At 31.4% G+C, this 22,339-nt stretch overlaps 1 protein-coding gene across 4 annotated transcripts in view; it reads right to left on the bottom strand.

Moving 5' to 3' along the window:
- Positions 1–6,350: 6,350 nt before the first annotated feature.
- Positions 6,351–22,339, bottom strand: part of LOC148624641 (uncharacterized) — a 29,368-nt gene continuing 13,379 nt past the window's right edge. Inside the window, exons 1-4 of one of the 4 annotated variants that reach the window (XM_088567425.1) lie at positions 12,437–12,593; positions 10,574–10,646; positions 7,576–7,643; positions 6,351–7,019 (exon numbers count right to left, since the gene is read on the bottom strand). In XM_088567425.1, coding sequence (XP_088423551.1) covers positions 6,488–7,019; positions 7,576–7,622 — 579 coding nt within the window. In that variant the 5' untranslated portion in view covers positions 7,623–7,643; positions 10,574–10,646; positions 12,437–12,593 and the 3' untranslated portion in view covers positions 6,351–6,487. Of the gene's footprint in view, positions 7,020–7,575; positions 7,644–10,573; positions 10,647–12,436; positions 12,605–20,682; positions 20,822–22,339 lie in introns of those variants that run through there. The other 3 variants (XM_088567424.1, XM_088567423.1, XM_088567426.1) reach the window with 3 other exon arrangements.

Below are 22,339 nucleotides of genomic sequence, written 5' to 3'. Positions count from 1 at the left end.
CATGCTTCTCTTTAAATGTCTTTTTCTTCGATTTCCTGAAAAAGAATATAACTGTTTTTGTTAAATTTGTCTTTTAATTAGTGAATTTTAAAAACTTAATTTAAATTAATTCCGACACAAAAACATCTCGTTCCAAATTGGATTTCAATGTCATTCTCGTAAAGGTTAAATAAGTTATCCAAAGACAAGATATATTAGAAAAGAGATGTTCTTGCAGCTTCAGAGAAATCCCTTAATATCTGCAATGGTTAAAGTTATCTAGAAACCTCGAACACTAATTTGTCACACTCTTGTTCAAAGAGCTTGGAAGATTAGAACAATTGATTTACCACAAAATGAATTTTTCTCCTTACATTTATTTAAAACTAAATTCCAGGATGTGAAAGATAAGTTGACGATTTCCTCTCATCCAACCAGAAAAGTCTAGTTTAATGAATAAAATATTTCTACTACAACAAAAGTAATTTATTTCATTAGAAGAAACAAATTAATAAAGACACAAGGTCATTCACCTCTTATTTTTTTTAACATATAAATTACAAGTTATGACGTAACAATACCCAATCCTGAGGGTGGATTTTCCATGAAGATAATGCACCCTCTGACTTGGTTGGAAAAATAATTTATTGCTAAATTTGCGCAAAACTGAGCAAATGGTGGCATATAAATCCCTTTTTATATATTTCTTGATCTGAACCCTTTTTTTAATAACTGGATCCTAACCTAATTACCGGATCCTAACCTGATTACCGAATTATAACCTGATTACCGAATTATAACCTGATTACTAGATCCTAACCTGATTACCGGATTTCAAACCACACATCAAAAATGTTTTGTTCAAAAAGAATAGAAATGGTACATTCTGAGACAGCGTGTCAAAAGTCTTTATGAGGTAACCACCACTGAATGTTAATGTGTCTCGGTGTGCGGATTCATATTTTTTATTTTTTTTTTAACTTTCGTATTTTTTTTATTTGTACTGCACTATTCACCTCTCCCCCGCCAAAGCACCCACCAATCCCCTCTTTTAAATCATTTTTTATTTGTTCTTTATTCTTTTGATATGCCCTCTGCTTCAATCATACAGTGTTACGTCCAATTTCACAAAAAGTTCTTAGATTTTTAACAATAACTCAACATTATACATTTCTGTTGTCTCATTGAGTATATGTGGATCGACTCTGTTTCCTGTTTTCACGTTTAGGCTATGTCTTAAGATTCGGATTTCTTTAAATTATCTTTTTCATTTTTGATGCATCGACATTTTTGCCATTTTTTATCTAATACACTGGATGATTACGTGCTATCAAATAACTTGTAAACTTTCTCTATACTCAGAATTGGGCATTTTGACATTTTCTTTCTTAACGTTTGTCAATACAGTCTTACAAATATGATTTGACTAGATAATATAGTAAACCTGAACTGATTTGAGAAAATCGTCACCTCTATCACGAAAAGGCCAATCATTTGACTGATGTACAGAACGCATCTTATACTCAAATCAGAAAGGGTCAGACAAGTATGAATGATTACTCTGGGAAATATTTCCCCGCAAGCATTTTTTTCCAATTAAGATATGATTCTCGTCCTATGATCAAACTTTAATTATATTTGAATGTTTTATTCTCCAATGCCAATACTTATAGAGTCCAAAGAGTGACATGCAAAGAAAAACTATTTTGTACGGACAAAAATATATATTGCATGTCTCTATCACGCCACTGTATAATTAAGTGGGTATACAGTGATAGGAGTGTTAGTACTTCTAACCGTACTTCTTTCCTTCCGTTACGAATGAATAGTGAATGAATGAAATGAATTACTTATTCCAATTGTGTACATTCTAACTTATGATCAAAATAAATTTGGAGGGCAAATGGTACATATTATTAAATAGGGAAGTGGAGGTATCAAGTTGGTGCGCATTGCTGATTTTTTTTCTATTTTTATTTTATTTATTATAATTATTATTGTGTTGTTGTAATTGAAAATATGATTTTATAAGTTGGGATTGTACATTCACATTGTTAGTATTTATGTCCGTTTGTTAAATGTCTGACAGACGAATTTTTCTGGTACTGAATTGCTTATGCCAAGTAAAGTTTAATGATGACCCACCCTTCATTATCCTTTCTTGGGTTGCCTGATTTGAAAGCCAAACACCTAACCGTATAAGTTTTAATATGCACGTACATAAGACAATTTTTGTCAAAAATTTGGTATAAAACCTACATTTGCTGCCACTGTCGGTATCATTTCTTCACCAAATATTGAGATAAGTAATATTTTCATAATTACAATGTCTTCGACGCCTTTAGGTTACATTGGAAGTCAATAGTTACATCAGTAGCATAGAATTGCTATAATGGTTCCTATTTTTCATTTATCTTTTATTTTGTCTGTCAAAAATTTTGATACAGTATTCGTTATCATTGCGTCGATATCGTCACCATCCCAATGCTAGAAGTATACCTGTTTCTCCCCTATTTACACTTTCTCATGTTTGGTATTCTTACGAAAAAGTTTTTTTTTTTTTAAACATTGAATTACGTAGTATTTTCGCAGAGAGTATAGTCATTTTCATTGATTTTGTTGCAGTCCCTCCCTTAATTTGGGATAATTAACAGGTATGTAGAAGTTCGCGTTGGTCAAAGCTTTCCTTTGATATAAATGTTATTGTCAATTAAAAAAAACTGCGCGTAAGATTAACAGTTCTAAACTGATTGTGTAAGTTGACTAAGAAATATCAGTGGTGGTCATCAAATGTCCATTGCTAAATGTCACATCAAGACAATCCTTAAAGAAATCTTTCTCGACCACACGTAGTCACAGTCGAGGAACGCAGGTGTACAATTTTAATCGTCCTTGACCACACGTTGTCACAGTGTAGGAACGGACGTGTAAATTTTTCTTTTTTTTTTGTTTTTGTGTACATGTATATTTCGTACAGTCATGTCGGTTTCCTGTATATACTTCCGAAGAAATCACAAAACTAAAATTCATTCTGGATTCATGTACGCTTCAAAAATACGAATAATACTAAAGTAAATAACATATATGATAATGACCTATCACAATGAATGTTAACTTGTTTTTTGTTTTTTGTTTTTTTCATTTTTCAATTTTGTAATTATTCCTCCTTAATTTATACCAACTGTAACTGCCGAATACTCTCAGGTTTTCATCAAATATGAACTTCACACCCAACACCCTTATTTCATGACTGTACGCTGTAAATTTTGACTACTGTACGCTGTACATTGATTGCACTGTACGCTGTGTATTTTGATTTAATAGACAAGAATTACCATATAAACCGACTTCTTGGAAAACTGAAAATTGACAAATACTTAAAATCTCTTTAAATGCTATTCAGTTTTAAACATATGTATCAAATTCAAGTATTACTGTACTTAAAAAAATAAATAAACAAAATGATTGCGCGAAGATTTGTCAGGTGTATTATACATGTACGCGTAAGCTTATTATGTAAATAAGAAATCAATTTTGAAAACCATTTGACCTTATACTCCAGCTTCGTTTATAAATTGAATAATATACAAATGACACGTGCTATGCTAAAGAGACGAAGGAATCTCGGAAATAATCCTTTGTAGATTGAATTTCAGTTTTGTGATTTCTTCTAAAGTATCTACATGAAACTGACATGACGTTACGGAATATAAATTGTTTTATATACAGCAAAACTGTACACTTCCGTTCCTACATTGTGGGTGTGTCAAGCGTGTATCAACATGCACAACAGATTATCTTTACAGGACGAATTACGTGTTCAGCGATGTTACCGTTTCAAGTTCGTATATCGATACTGTTTATGCCTGGGCATATTTTGATGTCGCTTTTTCGCATCTTTTCGGAATAGAAAAGGAGGTTATTCCGTATTTATCAACTCACTCGTTGGGATGTTGTTCAATGTCGGGATAGAAATCGTATTTTTGTTTATCTCACTGATAAGTATTCTATTCCGTGTCCCAATTTGATAAAATTCGTCTGTCTGTCTGTCTGTGTTTGCTCATAGGAAAGCAATTCTGATAAGATATTTCTCCTAGGTGTGTGTTTTCCAGACGGTCAGCATTCCAATGTTAACAAATGATGCTCGGATACTCGCTTAACCTTTCCTTCAATCACATGAGATTCTCTTTATAGTTGATCTTATTAAAAAGAAGGAACATCATTTAGCCAAATCCTTTCATCTCAGTTCACGCTATAAAGACTTTTTGTGTTTAAAAATCCTGGATTCGAGGATAAGGGTAACAACAAAATTACCGAATACTACTCCGATCCATAATCAAATCAAGTCCAAATTCAATCTGACATCACCGGAGTAGTTGGTACCGCAATGGTCCTGACTTGGTACTGGCAATTTAAACGAAATCGTGGGTTAAATCTAAGTTTTATTGTGCACAAACCTCCCTCTTCCATTGCGGCGTTAATATACCGGTGGTGATTAAGTAGAATTTGCATGCTATAGCGTAATAATAAGTAAATCAGTGATCATATCAGTACAAAGAATAATTTACAAAAAGCAATCATTACTCAACGTTTTAGAAGAAACTGGGTGTGACCAAGAATTGATATCTGAAAAAAAATGGTTAGAGACCTAGCGCAGCGAAGCAATTGTGAAATATAAATACTGTATGCAGGAGATAAAGGTATATTGCTGCACAGGTATGGAAAATTTATAATTTTAAACTATAAAGTTGTCTCTCTTATTCTAAATCTTAGTACTGGGACAAACTATACGACAAACACAATGACTTCTTGTTTAACATCGTCAACTTTCCTTTCTTTTGTAGCAACATCCCTTTAGCACCTGCGTACAGTTTTCTTATCGCAGCTCATATATTATTCCAAAGCTAACCGAAACCATGCAAATAGGCTTTTGAAATAGAGTTATGTTGCTGCAAGATTACCACTTAATTTATTTTATGGTTGTCTTCATAAACTTGATTTATATTGTTTTTGTAGCGTGTTTTTTTTTTTGGAGTTAAGCTCTTTTTCGTTCCGATTTATTGATTTAGAAATTTGAAACACCGAAAAAGTATTGACGGGCGTATCACACACACATTTTAAATTGCTTTGAATCAATTTCTGTATTTTTATGTTTTTTTGAATGATTTTTTTTATTTTGTTTAATTTTTAATTTAATTTGCGTCCTTTTATAAAGTTATACCTTTCTGTTGGTCAATGGTCTGTTATTTCATTATTCATGAGTCTGCGTTGGTATTCGTTTGACTTCATCCTAAGAACCATACATGTGGTATTCACTTTTCTGATCCATTTTCATATCACTTATTCTACTTCTTTTTTAATTTGCATATATGTATGTACATTATGTATTCATGTGTTATAGGCTTAATTTGCAGAAAATACTTTTGCTATGAAGACGGTTTCTCAATGCCAACGAATATAATCTGGTTCATCTGATTTCTTTTTCATTTCAATTCTTAAATTACATTTCATTTCATTTTGTTGTGTTTTAATTTTTTTCATACTTTTTATTATTTTGATTTTAGTTTTGATATTGTATTTTTGATTAAAGTAATGACAATTTAACGAGTTGTAAAACCAGAAAAGGAAAAAGACTGACATAAAGATCTTCTCGGGTATATCTCGCTAACAAAATACTAATTACTTAGATCATGGAAATATGAAATCTAGAGAATTTTGAATAGGACACAAATCCTAACAAGTCAAATTTGTTTTTGCTTTTGTTTTTGTTTCGTTTTGCTTTGTTTTTGTTGTTTTTATTGGTATTGGTATTAGTTTATACCATTTTCTTCTCGAGGGAAACCTTGAATTTTATGTTGATTTAGAATTTTATTTCCCCTCCCCTTACTAAAAAATGGTCGATGCCTGCACTAAAATACACAAACGTACAATTGGTTAAGATTTTCGGTTTTGTGTGTGTGTGTGTGTGTGTGTGTGTGTGTGTGTGTTTGCGAATTCTGCATTTGCTATTTTAAAATTGTTTAAGTGTTCTGCTTTCCTTGCTTTAGCTTTCGAATATTTGGTATCAACATAATCATGGTTACCATTGCATTCCACTTAAATCAATTACAACCATACTTTTAGCAAAATAGGTGACATACTGTTTTCAAAATACTGCAATTGCATTCAAATGTAATAAAAACTTGTTTAGGATCTCTTAGTATTAATTTATTGAAACAAACGTATACTCAGATTGCATAATTCTTTTGTGTCTCGATCTGTTTAAATCATATTTTGTAGCTGAACTTATAGTTGGTATTCTAACGTATTTTCAAGTATGTTTTATCAACAACATTCAACAATTCTTCCGCTACGATAAAGTCATCAGAAACTAAAAATTAAATTTAATTCATCGCGAAGTATTTAAAACAGAAGCATTTGTTTGAAATAAACCAACAGATTTAAAATATTAAAAATCTATGAAAATTTCAATGACTGTCATTAAACGGCAACCTGGCTTATGTTAAAATTATGTTGATCGCTTGCCAACCAAACCACTGGCAAGTCTATCGAATGTCCTCTTCCCAACGAGCCCACTTGCCAATCTGTCAAAAGGTCGTTTGCCAACCAAACCGCTGGCTAATCTATCGAAGGTACGTTTTCCAACCAAACCACTCGCTAGTCTATCGAAAGGTCTTTTGCCAACCAAACCGCTTGCTAATCTATCAAAAGGTCGTTTGCCAACCAAACCGCTAGCGAGTCTATCGAAGGTTCTTTTGCCAACTAAACCGCTAGCGAGTCTATCAAAAGGCCTCTTTCCAACCAAACCACTAGCTAATCTGTCGAATGTCCTTTTACCAACTAAACCGCTTGCTAAACGATCAAAAGGACGTTTACCCACTAGACCGCTTGCTAATCGATCAAATGCTCTTTTCCCTACAAGTCGGCTACCTAGCCTATCGAAAACACGCTTATCTGCTTCGCTTAAATCCTCCTCATCGATTAAACTGTCATCAATTGAGGCTTCGTCCGATTCTGTCGTTACTGTCAAGACCAAACATCTGCAACAGCAAAAATACGTTTGTTCAAGATACAAATAAAAACTTTACTCATGAAGCGGGATAGTGACGTAATATTTGGAAGTTTTTCTGTGATTCTAGACTAATCGCAAACAACTTCTTTTTGTTGTGACAGTGATCGAATTGTACTGGCGATAAAAAAGGTAAATAGCCGTGGTAAAGTAAGCACGGAATGAAAGTAAAATATTAAATTTACAATAAGAATTAGACTTAAAAATGTTTTTTTTTAAATTGATGAGTTAATTGTTGAATTGAAAAAAACCCACACTTTTCCATTAGCTGTTTAAGTTGAATTAAAAATCCAGTAGTGATAGCGATAAGTCTAGCAACGCAGAAAACAAATCAACCCAAAAACCTCACAAGCTTGTATTTTGTTCCGTTTTCTTTTGCTGGTATGATTGTATCTGCAAAATTTTTATTGAAATTTCGACGAAAGGATTTTTCTTTTAATACCTGAACTACGAGTATTTGAATTAATCTGTTTTGTTTTATAATCCAATAACTTGTGTGGTGTGTAACAGCGTTAAACTATACTTACAATAAAAGAAAAGAAATGTAGCCCATCTGTGTGGTGTTCAGTTGCATCTTCCGTATTGTTTCTAGTTTCTGAAAAACAAAAATTTTCTTTAAATTTTAAAGTTTAGTGTTAATTTGTTGTGGCACCATCCTACTTATCGTCATGGCAATGACAGTTAATGTTCTCTAGAATACCTTTAAGTATCTCACCTAAAACGGAAACAGAAGGGCATTGCTCTATTCACATTGAATGTTAAGCAGTGGGGTTAATTTCACATGCGTCTTCATTTGTTTGTTGAATTTTATGTTTGTGTTTATTTTTGTTTGTTTGTTATGGTGTCATCTACATTAGTTGAAAGTGTTTTTTAAATAACGTTCTTTTAGCGACTTAATAAACAAATGACACTTTTCAAGCTTTCCAGTGCTTTGACTACGAAGACCCCCCCCCCCAAAAAAAAAAAAAAAAAAAAAAAATCGTACAAAATTCAGAACAGCTTTCGACTACACTTCAGTTATGTAAATGTCTCGTTTCAGTTTTCATTTTTCTCCCTTGTGTTACGAGATGAGTGAGTTTGCTTCGCTAACAATTTATAGTCTTCGTTAGTATTTTTATTTGCCTTTGATAGTCCATTCGATGCTTTGATTCTGGGTTCTGTATTATTTAATCGGTTTTTTTTTCTCAAGCGTTTAGTACCTATAAGCGGTGTAGATTTAACCATGAATATTTCACTTTCGACATTTCAGTTCCATTGACTACAATGACTTACGATGGAAACACGGAAACTTATGTTTGGTTAAAACCGAACTTGTCACGTAAAAAAAGCTTAAGATTTAACAATAGGTTCTAAGTTCTGTTTTTCGTGAAGACTTTTCCACAACAATACAACTAATTGGGTACAACTAATTAAGTTATTGAGTTGTTACTAAATATCAATTAGGATAATCTGGAAATTATACGTACGAAAGCAACTACAATAAAAAAAGGGATGTTTATAACACGGATATCCGGACCTTACGCGTACTGTCCGGACAATGTGCCTATTTGTCAGAACTACCATATAACCTTATACGACCAGACAAATTAATGTCAAATTTTGATTTTTCTTTAAAAAAAAAAAAAACCAAAATACTAATGTTTTGGGCCATTATATAGACATGTGAATTTCAGGCATCCAAAATCAGGGGATTGAATAAATCTTGTAATATGACCAAAACAAAAACAAAAACAAAAACAAACAAACAAACAAACAATGTGCATAATTATATATACAAGATATTTGCTGTCAATGTATTAAAACATTGAGTTACTTCATTTCTCATTAATGATTATGAGTCATCATTTCAAACATAATAAGCCTTCATAGCATAATTTTGATTAAATGCCACGATTTTGACTCAAACGCGGTGTTAAGGAAGTCCATATCATTTAAAAGCATTTGCGACAACGGCAAAATTAATTTGTGTAACTCATTAAACTTTACTGTGTTTTCAGTTCTTAAGCGGTTTACCTTTTACATAATACATTGACACTGGGTTTCGTTTATTTCTACTACAACTAGTTTAAAACAGTCGAATAACATCATACATGGAAGATGTCGGATACGGCTGTGCCGTACTTAGTGAATAGATACATATTTCAAGCCACGCTCATTATTTGTCAAGATTACCTGGAATTCACACTTTTCCATGACAATTCCTTTACATGACAGGAATTTATTCCATATATCTGCTTACGTATTTTGCTAAGCATAACAACTCAAAAGGTTTATAGATGGTCAACATTCCCAAAAAGAAAAAAAAAATCATTTTCCAATATTATTTCAAAATCTATCGATAATGCAATTCTCTTGTTATAAAATTATACTCAATGGGTAAATTTTAAATTATTGAATGTTTCACTAATCCATAAAAACATATGTCGTGTTGGCATGATAAACGGTATTATAACACAAATTATTTGCGCTAATATAATAGAAAATTAAAAGCTTTTAGTGAGTACACTTACGTTTGCGCAAATATAATAGAAAATTAAAGGCTATTAAGCACACTACTTAGTACAAATGTCCAATATTAAGGTCAGTTACCTTGAAGTTCAAAGATTTAGGTCCAAGGTGAATTTTAAAACGTTTTTTTTTTTTCAAAACAATTTCGAAAACTTGACCAAATCGCTTTGAAATGCTTAAAATATCTGCGAAGGCTGTCAACTTCTGTTTCAATCAAAACCCTTAAAAAGGGTGTTTTCTGCTTCAATCACATAAAACGTTTTCGGAACTAAAGTCTGAAGACAGATTTAAGTTTTTTTTTTTATTTCAAGGACATGCTTAAACCTTATATAAAATGAACATAGCATCGTCATTCTAAATATGATAATAACATTTGAGTTCACGTCATTGCGTCCATAAAACATTCAAGCATCTTCCACGGAAATGATAAATCGTATATAACTATAATTTAATTCTCAAGATATGAATAAATAATTTAAGGTATATGGTAACGTGGAAATTCGCGTGAAGTCAATTATAGCGACATTCTTGGTCACTTTATATCACGGAAAATAACTACCGAGCTAAAGTTTCCATATTTAAACTGTTTCAAAGGTTGAGATATCAAAATTATTACACCCATGCGAAATGTTTGACCAATATTATGACCAAAATACCACCCGCGTAAATACACACGTTTAAATGTCACAAAATAGGTAAGAAATAACAATAGTATCTCCTTACAAAAAGCGTGCTTACAAATCGCAAAAAACAACTAAAAATACATGCATTTACGGTATAATAACACAAATTGGGTATATATTTGCTCTAGGACTTGCGATAATTTTTAGAATAAGCAAGCTGGAATTTGCGCCATTAGGAAATACTGTATTTGCATAAAAATATAATCATATTACTTATGTGCTAATACGCAGTGAAGAATCAGAAATGCATCTATAGAATGTTTTATATTCGTGTAAATTGGAATACTTTACCAGTGTGATAATAGAAAGGTTACACAAGATATTGTGACTTAACTTAGCTTCTAAACAACAGCAGACAGAAAGTCACAATTTCCTTTATCTTAGTTAACTCTGCAAGTTTATTCCAGCTATTAAAAACAAAAAAAACAAAAACAAACAAACAAACAAAACAAAACACTCCTATGTAGCGCACTTCTTTGATATAAATGTATATATTTTTATTTTTTATCCTAATTTTCTACCAAGTGTGTATTTTTCTTTCACAAAAATTGCTCTTGTTTTATTTTTTTAATTTTTTACCATGAATTCTTGTTCCAAATAAGTTTCACTGCAATTCTAAACCAAGTTTAAAAAAAAAACGATCGGATTATGCATAAGGGACCGATGATACATGTCTTTCAGAAAAATAGAATTTATATAATAGAATTAGTTTAAATTAAGGCATCATTGACCTACTTTATATCATAAATATTGTCAAGTAATCAGTACGGGTGGGTACTAAAAGTTGATATCTAGAAATTAAATTTGCCAGCGATGAAAAAATTACCTGACTCGCCTAACGATTTTTCTGTAGAATAAATTAATATATAACAAATGAACTCGCCGGTTCTTACATTCTCTTTTGGTAGTATTTCGGGCTATGCTAAGTCAATTTATTAGCCCGTAACAAGATTTGCCGAGTGCAAACAATTTTGCACTTTTATAATTCATATTCACATATTTCCAAAATCAATTCGAAAACAAGTCTTTTGGAGCTTTTTTCTGTTTAAACATTTAAACTTCGTTTCACTTATTTGGAATCAGAGGACTCTGAGCTAGTACGTTTAAATTGTGATTCAGAATGAAGGATATTTACAATCAATCTTGTAGATGAATTTTATATATTTTTTTTATTTTGATATTCAGTCGGTTTAAAATTTAAGATCTATTTAATTCCAGATTCATTACTACTCGAAGGACCCTATTATGATTAAATTTGGTGGGTTACAGAATTACATTTTTCTGAGTTTTACTTTACTCTAAAACACCATTTTTTATTATCATTATTAATAGCAGTAATAGCATGACCATTTGAAAATTTTATAATTGATTCTATCATTGTACATAACACTGTATCTGGCCCAATGTCTGAATTAAGACACATGCCATTTGATGTAAAATAGGTGGTCTCCAGCCCATATCACAATTCATAGTATCATTTGGCGTATACTTGCAAACAACCAGGTAAAATCTGATAGCCCTGTTCTATACGGCGTTTATACATGAAAAGATACGAATGACCCAGACTGACACTCCATAGTTTATTACTGACCAAGCAATAGTATCAAAACGTTTCGTAAAACTACTTGTTCGTTAACCACCATGTGCTTTACTTTTTACAATTAGTAAACTAAGATTCACGGCTTGCAGACCTAGATCCCGCTTTAGCCATCTCATTGTAATCAAGAAATTATATTAAAAGGAGACCAAGATATTAATAACTAGATACTATCTGTACAATATTATCATTAAAATCATGGTGGATTGTCAAACTGTAACGTTCAATTATAAAAGAGTGCGTGCTTTTTTAATCATAAATTGCTAGTATCATGTAAATATTAACGTATATGTATTATTGATTTAATTTCAGAATCAACACGCTTTCTGATTGGATAAACATTTAGTCTTTCAAATTTTGTATTGTGATTGCGACGTCATCAACTTGCTTTGATATTTTGATATTAAAATAAAATTTATAAGGTAGTCACTGTTTTCAGTCTATTTGAAAGTGTTGCACACGTGATTGAGGTTATTTCTTCATAGACCGAAAAATAGACTGTTCTGTGTACTATGGCTGTGTGTATGTTTATATCATGTTTTGTCCTCTTGTACACATGCGGTATTTGAGGTTATCAATTAGTAGAAATTATGAACTTACAATAAATCGATCAGTCGATTTTTCCATTTATATCTGTCCCCTCTGTACCGGAGAGTCTTCGTCTCCAAGCACTCTAAGCAAGAAAACAGGGTTGTTTGTTCAGTTTCATACGATTTTTCTAGTGTAAAAATAAGCTTGATGTCTCTGACGTCGATTATTACGTGACAAGAAATCTCAATCTAATCAAAATTGATAAACATTTAGTTAAGTCAATAAAAATGTAATTTAAGTTCTAATTTGATTTGGATCAAATTTAAGTTATTGAGTGTTAATATTAAACCGGTATTTTTATTGCAACAAATGCTTTATTAAGAATGACTGTATGCGAATAGAAAATTGTTAAGTCAGCTACTGAAATGGTTCCTGTTTGGAAACGCTTTCAATTTCCTCTTGAGAAAGCCATGGTTCAAGGTTATGTTGAGAGCATCGCTTTCATAACGTCTTTACAAAGAACAGTGCACATAACACTTTTTTGTAAAATAGAAAATGCCAGGTTGTTTGTTTGTACTTTGATATGTTGAAAACATGGTTAACCACTGGTTTGTCAAAGACTTTTTATGGTAAAATATTAAATGGTTATTGAGGTTCGAATCCAGTTACCAGATTACTGTCTTCCTTTTAGCTTCTGGACTTAATTAATGATATATGTTTCAATTTTTCATTCATTTTTAGAAGAAAATCCTTATCCATTATGCAATGAAAATATATTGGAAAGTTTACTTTTTACAATATATCAAAACGAAATTGCATAGTGATAGGCTTCTTTTAATCCTTTTGATTTAGTTTCTAATCACTTCCAGTCAAAATTAAGATTGGTTCCTTCAGCAAATCCTTATAGGGTCTGTAAGTCTCGTTCTAGTTTCATTTTTTCTGACCGGAATTTCAGATGTAGAACGTATTGATATCCGAAGACCGGTCTGCATTTTATTGTTTACTTCCGGGATCTCGAAACGCTGTATTACAATCAAAAGCTTCTATTTTACGCTTTTCTTAAAGCTATTATTATGTGGGTATAGATATTTGTCATTTTTATTGGTATTTTTACACGAAAATATTTTGCTTTTATATGCTGAATCCAACGCTCCGTAATTGACAAATCTCTAAGCATTTGAATGGTAGACAAGGACCCATTCTCGTCACATGACGAGACTTACAAACGCTATTAAGTTTGTAATGGCCAATTGAGGTAAATGACGTCACAGTACTAAATTAGTTGATACAAATAGCTTACGTTGTCCGAAAGAGAAATTTGAATTTTTTAAGTCCTTAATATATAACTTAAATGATTTAATGAATAGAAAAAGGTAGAAAATATAATTAAATTAAACCAGTTATTTTCATCTCATTTCGACTCTATCGCCAGGTGTAAGACTACCAGAAATAAGAGAGTTAATATAAAAAATAACAACCCTAATTGTGACCTTTCTTAGAACTTTGTGATGGGTGTAAACTTATAGGATAATTAATTGAAAGCAGTGAATAACCAAAATATATTCACGAGTGCCAAAGAACACCTAGATTTCACGAGCGTGTGGAACTTTTTCCGGGCACGAGTTTAATCTTCAACTGTTATTCTATTTTGATTATTTACGATCACTAATTAATTATCCTATTTATTGTATAGATTATCTCCATGATTTATTGCTATTTTGAATATAAATTTTGAATTTTATAATCGACAGAATGACAGTGGTGTTGTGACGTATTGGTGGCAGAAAGTCAAAGAGTAAAGTTACCGAATTTATTTCACAGTATGAATCATCGATTTTTGTACACAGGGAACATTTCAATAAATCTATATAATGTTTTTAATTCATATCTCTTCGACATTACGTCAATTTCGAAATTGCAAAAGGCAGATTTACATTCTGTGCAACAAAAGGTGTTAATTCAAACGCTTGAAGGACCGAAATAAAATTTGAATTTGATTGAATAGAGTCTCTCTTATCTCTACTCGGATGGGGGAGGGGTTTCAAGCCTAATTACATGTTATTCATTCAGCACAACGAAACCTATATAGTGTAGAATGTCTTTGAACTTGTTGTCTGTCTATTCTTGTTCGACTTGAAGGTATAATGGTTATGTAGTTGGATCAGTGAATAATATTGTTATATATAATATTAACATTGGGAAGGACATGACTTTGTCGTATGTGGTGGTATCTAAATTAAGATATGGTCATGATTTTTACATACTAGCATAATGTGTTTTATGATAGTTATACAAGGTACCCTCACTTTAAATTTCACGTTTTATTGAATTAACAACCCGTCAAATTTGCAATATGCGCTGGCAGAGTACGATATATTTACGCTTCCGGAGCACCTGATTGCACTCCCTTTTTGTTTTTTGTTATTTGAATGGGCTTTTTCATTTATTTTTTGTGCTGTCTTGTTGTCTTATCTCCAGCATGTTTTTCCAACTTTATTGTATTATGTTGTCGACATTGTGTATATAGTTTCACTCTCTCACTGTCTCCATTTCCCTTTTCACACATTGGCAATGTTCCGGGATTCAGATGTCTCTAAATTGAACTTCAATTTTGATGCTTTAGTACTGTTTTGCTGGTATAAATTAAATGCATATACCCATATATTATGTATAAAGATCTATCATGATATGGTTGTTTATCAAAAGAACAACATTAAGTTATATATATTGTGCATTATTACCGACTTCGTTTGTTCAACCAAAGTACGTGGATATAGGATAGATTTTCACTAATGAATTTGGGACTACACGGATTTAAACTTCATTACATTGCATTGAAGTTCTACTTCCTGTTATCTCTCGGTAAATATAGTAAATTGTAATCTATTTGTCCTGTTTGCAGTTTTGTAGTATCTTTTAGGCTTGCATGACTAAAATGTTTTTTAAAAATTACGTTTTGGGACAACGCGATAAAAATGTAAAGAGGAAAAATAACAGGATTAGAAAAAAAAGATCTGCTTTAAATACATCGATCATATCTATATCACGGAACTTTTTTCTGTCTTCTTACAAAATCAGAAATATGTCTTTTTAATGAGTAAATAGTGTTTGTAATGTTGTATAAATAATAAATGTCTTCAAGTTATTTAAAATGAAGTTTTGGCATGTGGTAAAATTTTCTTCCTAAAATATGAAAGAATGTCAGAAAGGTTATCTTTAACGAATTTTAAAGATATTTTCTACCATTTTCTTAATAGTTTGCAAAAAGTGAAAAGTCCCTACATAATCTAAATAAAGTGTTGTAAAAATTCTCCTAGTTTAAGGCTTAATTATCCCCGAATCATTTTAAAATTTCTCAGTAAGTTTGTTCATTTTCGACTTTGAGAAATATGATGAAAATCTATATACTAAAAATATTAGGTACGATCTACCTTAATACGGTCAGAGTATGACAGAAAATGTATATATCTAATAAAGATCAATCTGAATGTAGGATTGCATTTCATTTACGTCAATTTCATTAGACATCAACATATTAGATATCATTAATGGGTTTAGACTGCATAAAACAGTTTAACCTATTGTATTTGATAAATATTCACTATCTAAAAACTTTGTACCCATAACACGCATACGGGTTTTAATACCTTTTTTGCCATTTTTATATGAGTGATTATTTTTCCTCGAGGAAAAGTTACACTGTAGCATTAAAAGACTTCAGAGGGTTTTTGATTACTTATCAAATTTTACACATTAAAAATTAAACAATATTTTACCTGATAAGGTATGGTATACATAAAAACCAGAAGTGTATTCACTGAACCATCATGATAAGGAACAATTTTAGCTCCATAGGGAAATAAAACTGAAAAACTAAACACACATGCTGAAATATATCTGATAATGTACCTTTAATCAAAAGGTGTAAATTTCTGTACCGCTTTGTGCATAGTAAATATGCTCAAAATAATTAGATCAGAAACTTTTCATTTTAAAGTCATGCATCAGTATAGAGTGCTGATTAAAAAAAAACAGCATATGACACATCTACTTTTATTTTTACAGTCAAAGTGAATTTTAACACTTAACTGACGTTTTGACACGAAGATACCGGTATTGATACATGATAAATAGTTATCAGCTTCATTTTTTAAAAAAGTTATGTCCCTCAGGAGCAATTCCGATAACACTTTTTTTCAACAAAACTTTTTATTTGAAAGTATACTTTTTAACTTAAAAAGAAGTAACATTTTAAGCAGCAGTTTATGGTTATAAACTGCTGTTTGCAGATAATGTATAAGAATATATAAAATAAAACAGGAAATACAAAGTAACCTAATTGAACTGCAAAGCAAAGCCTATGTGCTTAAAAATATTAATCACTGCTAGATTAATCAATTTAGAGAAAAAAGCAGCATTAAAATCCTGGAATGTGCGGTATAAAACATGTGATAATACCATGTGATGAAGAAAAAAACACTTTTACTTGTTTTCGTCTGAACAGTATGACAGATTAAAGTTTAACGACCGATCATACTTTCATGATAAATCACAACCAAATTGTAAGAGTAGGAAATGAGCACGATTACCAAATGCAGCATGTTTTCATCTTTTTTTTACTCAAACAACAAGAAGCATATGCAATATTTGAGGACAATGGATTAATATATTCAGTCGTGGGAATGAAGCCGGTGCCAATTTACAATGAAAACACAGGCTAACGTCTAATGAAATTAGTAGAGAGTTAGTACCAACAAACAACAGGTTCCTTTTGCGTTTAATCATAGCTGGCAGTCATCTTAGAATCACGTCATTAGTGGATGGCGTTTATTAGCGGTCGTAAAAGAGATCAACCGAATATCAATCTTTCAAGGAAATTGCCCTATGCCTTTCTTAGAAGGAATTTACTTCTCATAGATCTACCTCATCAAATTATTTGATTTAATTTGATTCAGTTTTCTTTTCAAATTAACTGACGAGATTAGTGATTGATTCCCAACTCCTAATTGGAATGATAACAAACTTTAGGGGTTTAAAGATTGGTATCTTCAAATCTCAGCGATAGCATTCTCACCACCATTTAATAACTTCCTGTAACTGCATTAAAGGTCATGACTATCATCCATTGAAAAACTTGCAAATGACCACGGCAAATTTGTCTTTTTTCTATCCAGAGAGATCTTGAGTTTTAATTAAGTAAAACTTACGAAATGATTTTGATGGGATTCATGCAGCAGAACTTCAGAGCATTACCCAATGGTACAATTCATGCATAATGTGTTTTTGTAATTGCAAATTACTCTCGATAGTACAAAAACAATGAACATGAGTATTTAGTTATCGTATTAGAAGTTTATATCAAACATATTTCGTTTGCTTCGAATTTTAAAAGTTTTGTTACTAGGAAAGCCGAATTTCCTTTAAACCTTTCAATACCTGTCGAACGTTTTATAATTGTTTTAGGCTAGATTAAACCATCATTTTGTCCATGTACAAGTTTCAGTATTTTTAATTCATGCTAGGTTTTCAAGTTTTGTATTATTTTACTATTTCAACAGAAGTAGAGTGCCTAAGCCGTTCTATTTGACTACACGTGACGTATTAAAATACTTATAGTTTATCGATCTGTTTGTTAACCAATTGTCTTGAATAGTCAAAGTCCAAAGTGAATGCCCATTTGAAGCCCAACGTTTTCAGTTTTTATCCTTTAAGACAACACATTTACGTCTCATTTTCTGATGCCCACTCAAAATCAAGCAACATACCCAGGTTTACCACGCAATTTTTTTCGTTATGCAAAGAATAATTGAAATACCGAAGGTTCAATTGAGGAGAAATAAATGGAAAAAAAAACTGATATCTTTGATATCATTACCATTACATGCAGAATCAGTTTCTCCTACATAAAGGTAACTGGTTTTCTTTCAGAAGAAAGTAACCAGATTTTATGACCAATCAGAACAGCGAAGCATTGCAAACTCCTAATTAATTAGTTCTATCGAACTATTATAATTTAGAGTTTTTTGGCAATCAATGGAGTCCAGTCATATTCAACAATGAATGAGATATATATAAGATCTACATTTAAGAGGGTGTCCATGACAGTGGGTTACACGTGATAAATTGTGTTTCCAAAACATTTCCATCCATTCGAGATCACAAAGTTATGTTTTCTCAAAACTGTATGTTGAATTGTAATTTAATGAAATGTGAAGATCGAAAAGAATTGCTTAGAAAGCACTAGAAACTTTAAAATCAAGGGAAATTCTCTTAGAAATGTATACAATTTAGTTAATTTGTTCGGGAACTTTGAACGTATATACTGAGTCTTCCATATTTGACCCAGAAAAATTCTTGTTATTTCTTGCAATGTGTGCAATGTGTGGAGCTTAACATTGGTGGGATCAAATTTACTTTGTGCCAATCATATCATAGAATCTCTTTAGCTTATATATGAACAGTCTCTTAAGAGTTTCTAGCAACAACGGTTGCCAAGTGACTGTATTATTAACTGAATTAGATTTCTCAACATTTGTAAAAGTTTTGTTAAATTGATGATAAAATGTGTTTAAATATCATTGGTCAAAATGCTTAATTTAAAATATTCAAATATGTTCACGTTATTATAAATTAGTAATACGCAAAGGTAGTCAAAATAGTAGTCATTTAACCATATGTTTAAGAAGTCACTTTGTTTACCTTTTAAACAGTTTTATATATCTAGCAATTCTTGTTTGATTTTCCTAGAAATTAGAGTGAGTGGTATAATCAAATATTTAATGGCTACAAGAGTAATCAAGGTTATAACGATAATCAAAAGAATGTAATCCAAGGACAAAGACCAGACATGGAAAACAGACATAGACAACAAAGAACATAAAGTAACTAAAATCACACATACAAAGTAACAAAAGTAAATGAGCAACTCGGACTCCACTAAAAACTGGGAGCATGGACCAGGTGCACCGGTAGGGTAAGCGTCCTCTGCTTTTCTAGAAACACCTGCCGAGTTGCTCATAAAAAGTCAAGTCCGGGGTAGACAAACGAGGAAATGTGAACTATGACCCGTTGAATAAATCAGTTTTCATGGTGCTGATGGATACATCATAACGATCCACGAGTTCATGATGACGACCATAAAACTTTTGTAGTGATGACTTCAATCTTGTAGCAACATAACCCTGTTCCAGAAGCCTATTTGTTAGAGTTCTAGCGCGATACAAAAAGTCTGCGTAGTTTCGGCAAGCTCTGGCATAACGTATGAGTTGTGATATGAACACTTCATACGCAGGAGCCGAAGGGATGTTGCCACAGATGAAAGGAAAGTTTACAATTCTGAATGAAAAGTCATCACGTTTATACCATGTTCATAAATTAATATGTTGCATGGTATTAGCTTATAAACTTCTGTTATGTAATGACACGATGATCTCTCTGACATTATTATGACACAAACTATACAATTGATCACTAATATAGTTATCATTTTTTATTTTAAATCAAAATCTCACATTCTTGTTCATTAAAGTGCAAGCTTTTGAAAAAATACATTTTCGTTAATCTAACAAAAAACGAAATTCTGCCATTCAAACTCAATTTGTAAACCTCTAAAACAGATAAATGTTGTCATCAGTAATAGTTACAAATTACACTTGATCTCTTCCAACTGTTTCTTTAGATCAACTCGATCCCTGATGAAAGGTCTTCTCGAATTATGAGATTAAATTGATTAGCTTACTTCAGGAAATTTCTTTGACAACGACATGTAATGTTATTTCAATTTTCTCATTTGACATTGATTGTTGATGCACAGTAATCTAATTTAAACCTAATAATGTAATCAATATAAGGTTCATTTTTGTACTATTATTCTTTTTTAAAATGAAGTTTTATTATATGTTAACATTTAAAAAATACTAGTTATTATGATTATGGCCCCAGCTTACATGAACTGTAGTTGAGAAATAACTGAACACCTTTTAACTCTTTGGCAATAGCCTGATCTTAACGACTTTTGAAAAATAGTTGTTTCTTTTACTTTAAACCAATACAAACTTGTTAAGTTTTCAACAGTTATTTGTGAATGATTACAAATTATTACAATCATACAAGTAGGTCTACAATCGTAAGGCTTTTCAGATTTCTTAGCCGCAAATATGTAAAATAGCAAGAAAATGTTGAACACAAATTTATCATGAAATTCTTGTTATTATCTAAAGATTAACATGAATAATTACGTCAACCTTTTTTAGCAGATGTGTCAAAGAAGATTTCTAAAAGAATCCATCTATCTTTCTATACAGAGTAGAACTTACCTAGTTCACAGAAGTAGTTAAGACTCATCAACGTTTATGACCAGATATATTACTTGTAGAATACTGATCTAGAGTTATGATTCATTAGATGACGCTGGTACGTTTCCGACTCCTACACTATCTGAGTTAGGGACCTCCAACTCACAAAGATCGCTCAAAGACAGTAATGGTGAGGCCTTTTGAAGAATTAAATACTTTCTCATGTGCCATTGCTTTAATGTTAATTCATGCTACAACATGGAGTAGAACGTATTTTAGTGTAGCAGTTTTAATAACATATGATTCAAATATAATTTAAAAGCATTTAATGTTTGATGAAGTATTTTGAGATATGTTAATTACAAAACTTCTAAATGAATACAAGTCAAAACATATAATCTCTATTTTGATTTGCATATTTTCATATGTCTGACATTGTAAAATGTATTATAAAATCATACTGTAAAATTCTGTCAAAGACATCAAGGAAAAGTGACAAGTGACATTCTGCAAGTAAATCATCTATTATCCGATTAATCGTATATTGAAAGCTAATGAATAAAACATAAAGAGTTTCTATTTCTCGAATTAAATGTACAAGAAGAATTATCAACGTTTGATCGGAATACGAAAATCTATTACCCATTTATCTATCAGTAAAGGGAAATATTTTTGTTTCTAGTCCTCCAACCCATATCCAGTTAAGTGTTATATACTGCAGGTTAAATATTTTCGTGAGGTATAGATTTTTGTCAAGGACAAAACATGTAACATAATATAAAATTTAACATGTATTATATCGATGAATTCAAATATCAAAACCCTAACGTGATTTTACAAGCAACGAAATTATATACAGTGAAAGTTCTTTTATTTGTGGATACCAACTTTCGTTGATTAGGGAAGAAACTCTTGTTCGTGGATTCTTGAATTCGTGCTTTTGGGGTATTTAGTATACATATCAATGGAAATCTCTATTTCGTTGGGAACTAAATTTCGTAATTTGCATACCCACGAAAACCACGACATTTGATACCCCACAAACAATAGTACTTTCATAGTATCCCAAAAAGGTAATTATTTCAGCAGTGCATTTTTTACATTCAGGGAAACCTATCTAAAAGTCAAAATATGAACATGAATAACCAAGAAATTTATAAACAGAAAAACATACAGCATTAACTTAAATCTACTAGAGTATCATATAAGGTACAAAATCATTTACCAAAACTCATTTCACTCTGTATTCACTGCATTCCGTAGATGTTTATTTTTATTGTTGAACATCAATGGCGTCAATCTTGTTACCCTGGCTTACACTTTGTTAAATATGCCGCACGAGAATACGTTTACTCAAAACGATTCCTTTTAATACGAAAATGGTACACACTTTTTTTACTCCGGGTAGAAATTAGATCTATTGTACTTGAATAACCAACACATGGTTATAACGTGACGTTGTCATAGATAAATATATAAATTAACTATAATTTGCGATTCTTATATACCTTAATCACAATATGATCACCCGTATGACAAAAGTAATTTCAGCAGCATCATATATCCAAATAAATGCTCATATCAATTTTGAATTGTTGTTTCTATTAAACTTGTTATTAAATTGATAACTTATCAACAATATCATTTCTGGATATTTAATTCTGCAGGTTTTACGTTT

Source organism: Perna viridis, chromosome 2 (assembly GCF_037379345.1).
Source record: "Perna viridis isolate PV_CMFRI_1.1 ecotype Kerala chromosome 2, ASM3737934v1, whole genome shotgun sequence".
NCBI lineage: Eukaryota > Metazoa > Mollusca > Bivalvia > Mytilida > Mytilidae > Perna > Perna viridis.
This window is presented reverse-complemented; position numbering and strand designations above follow the sequence as displayed.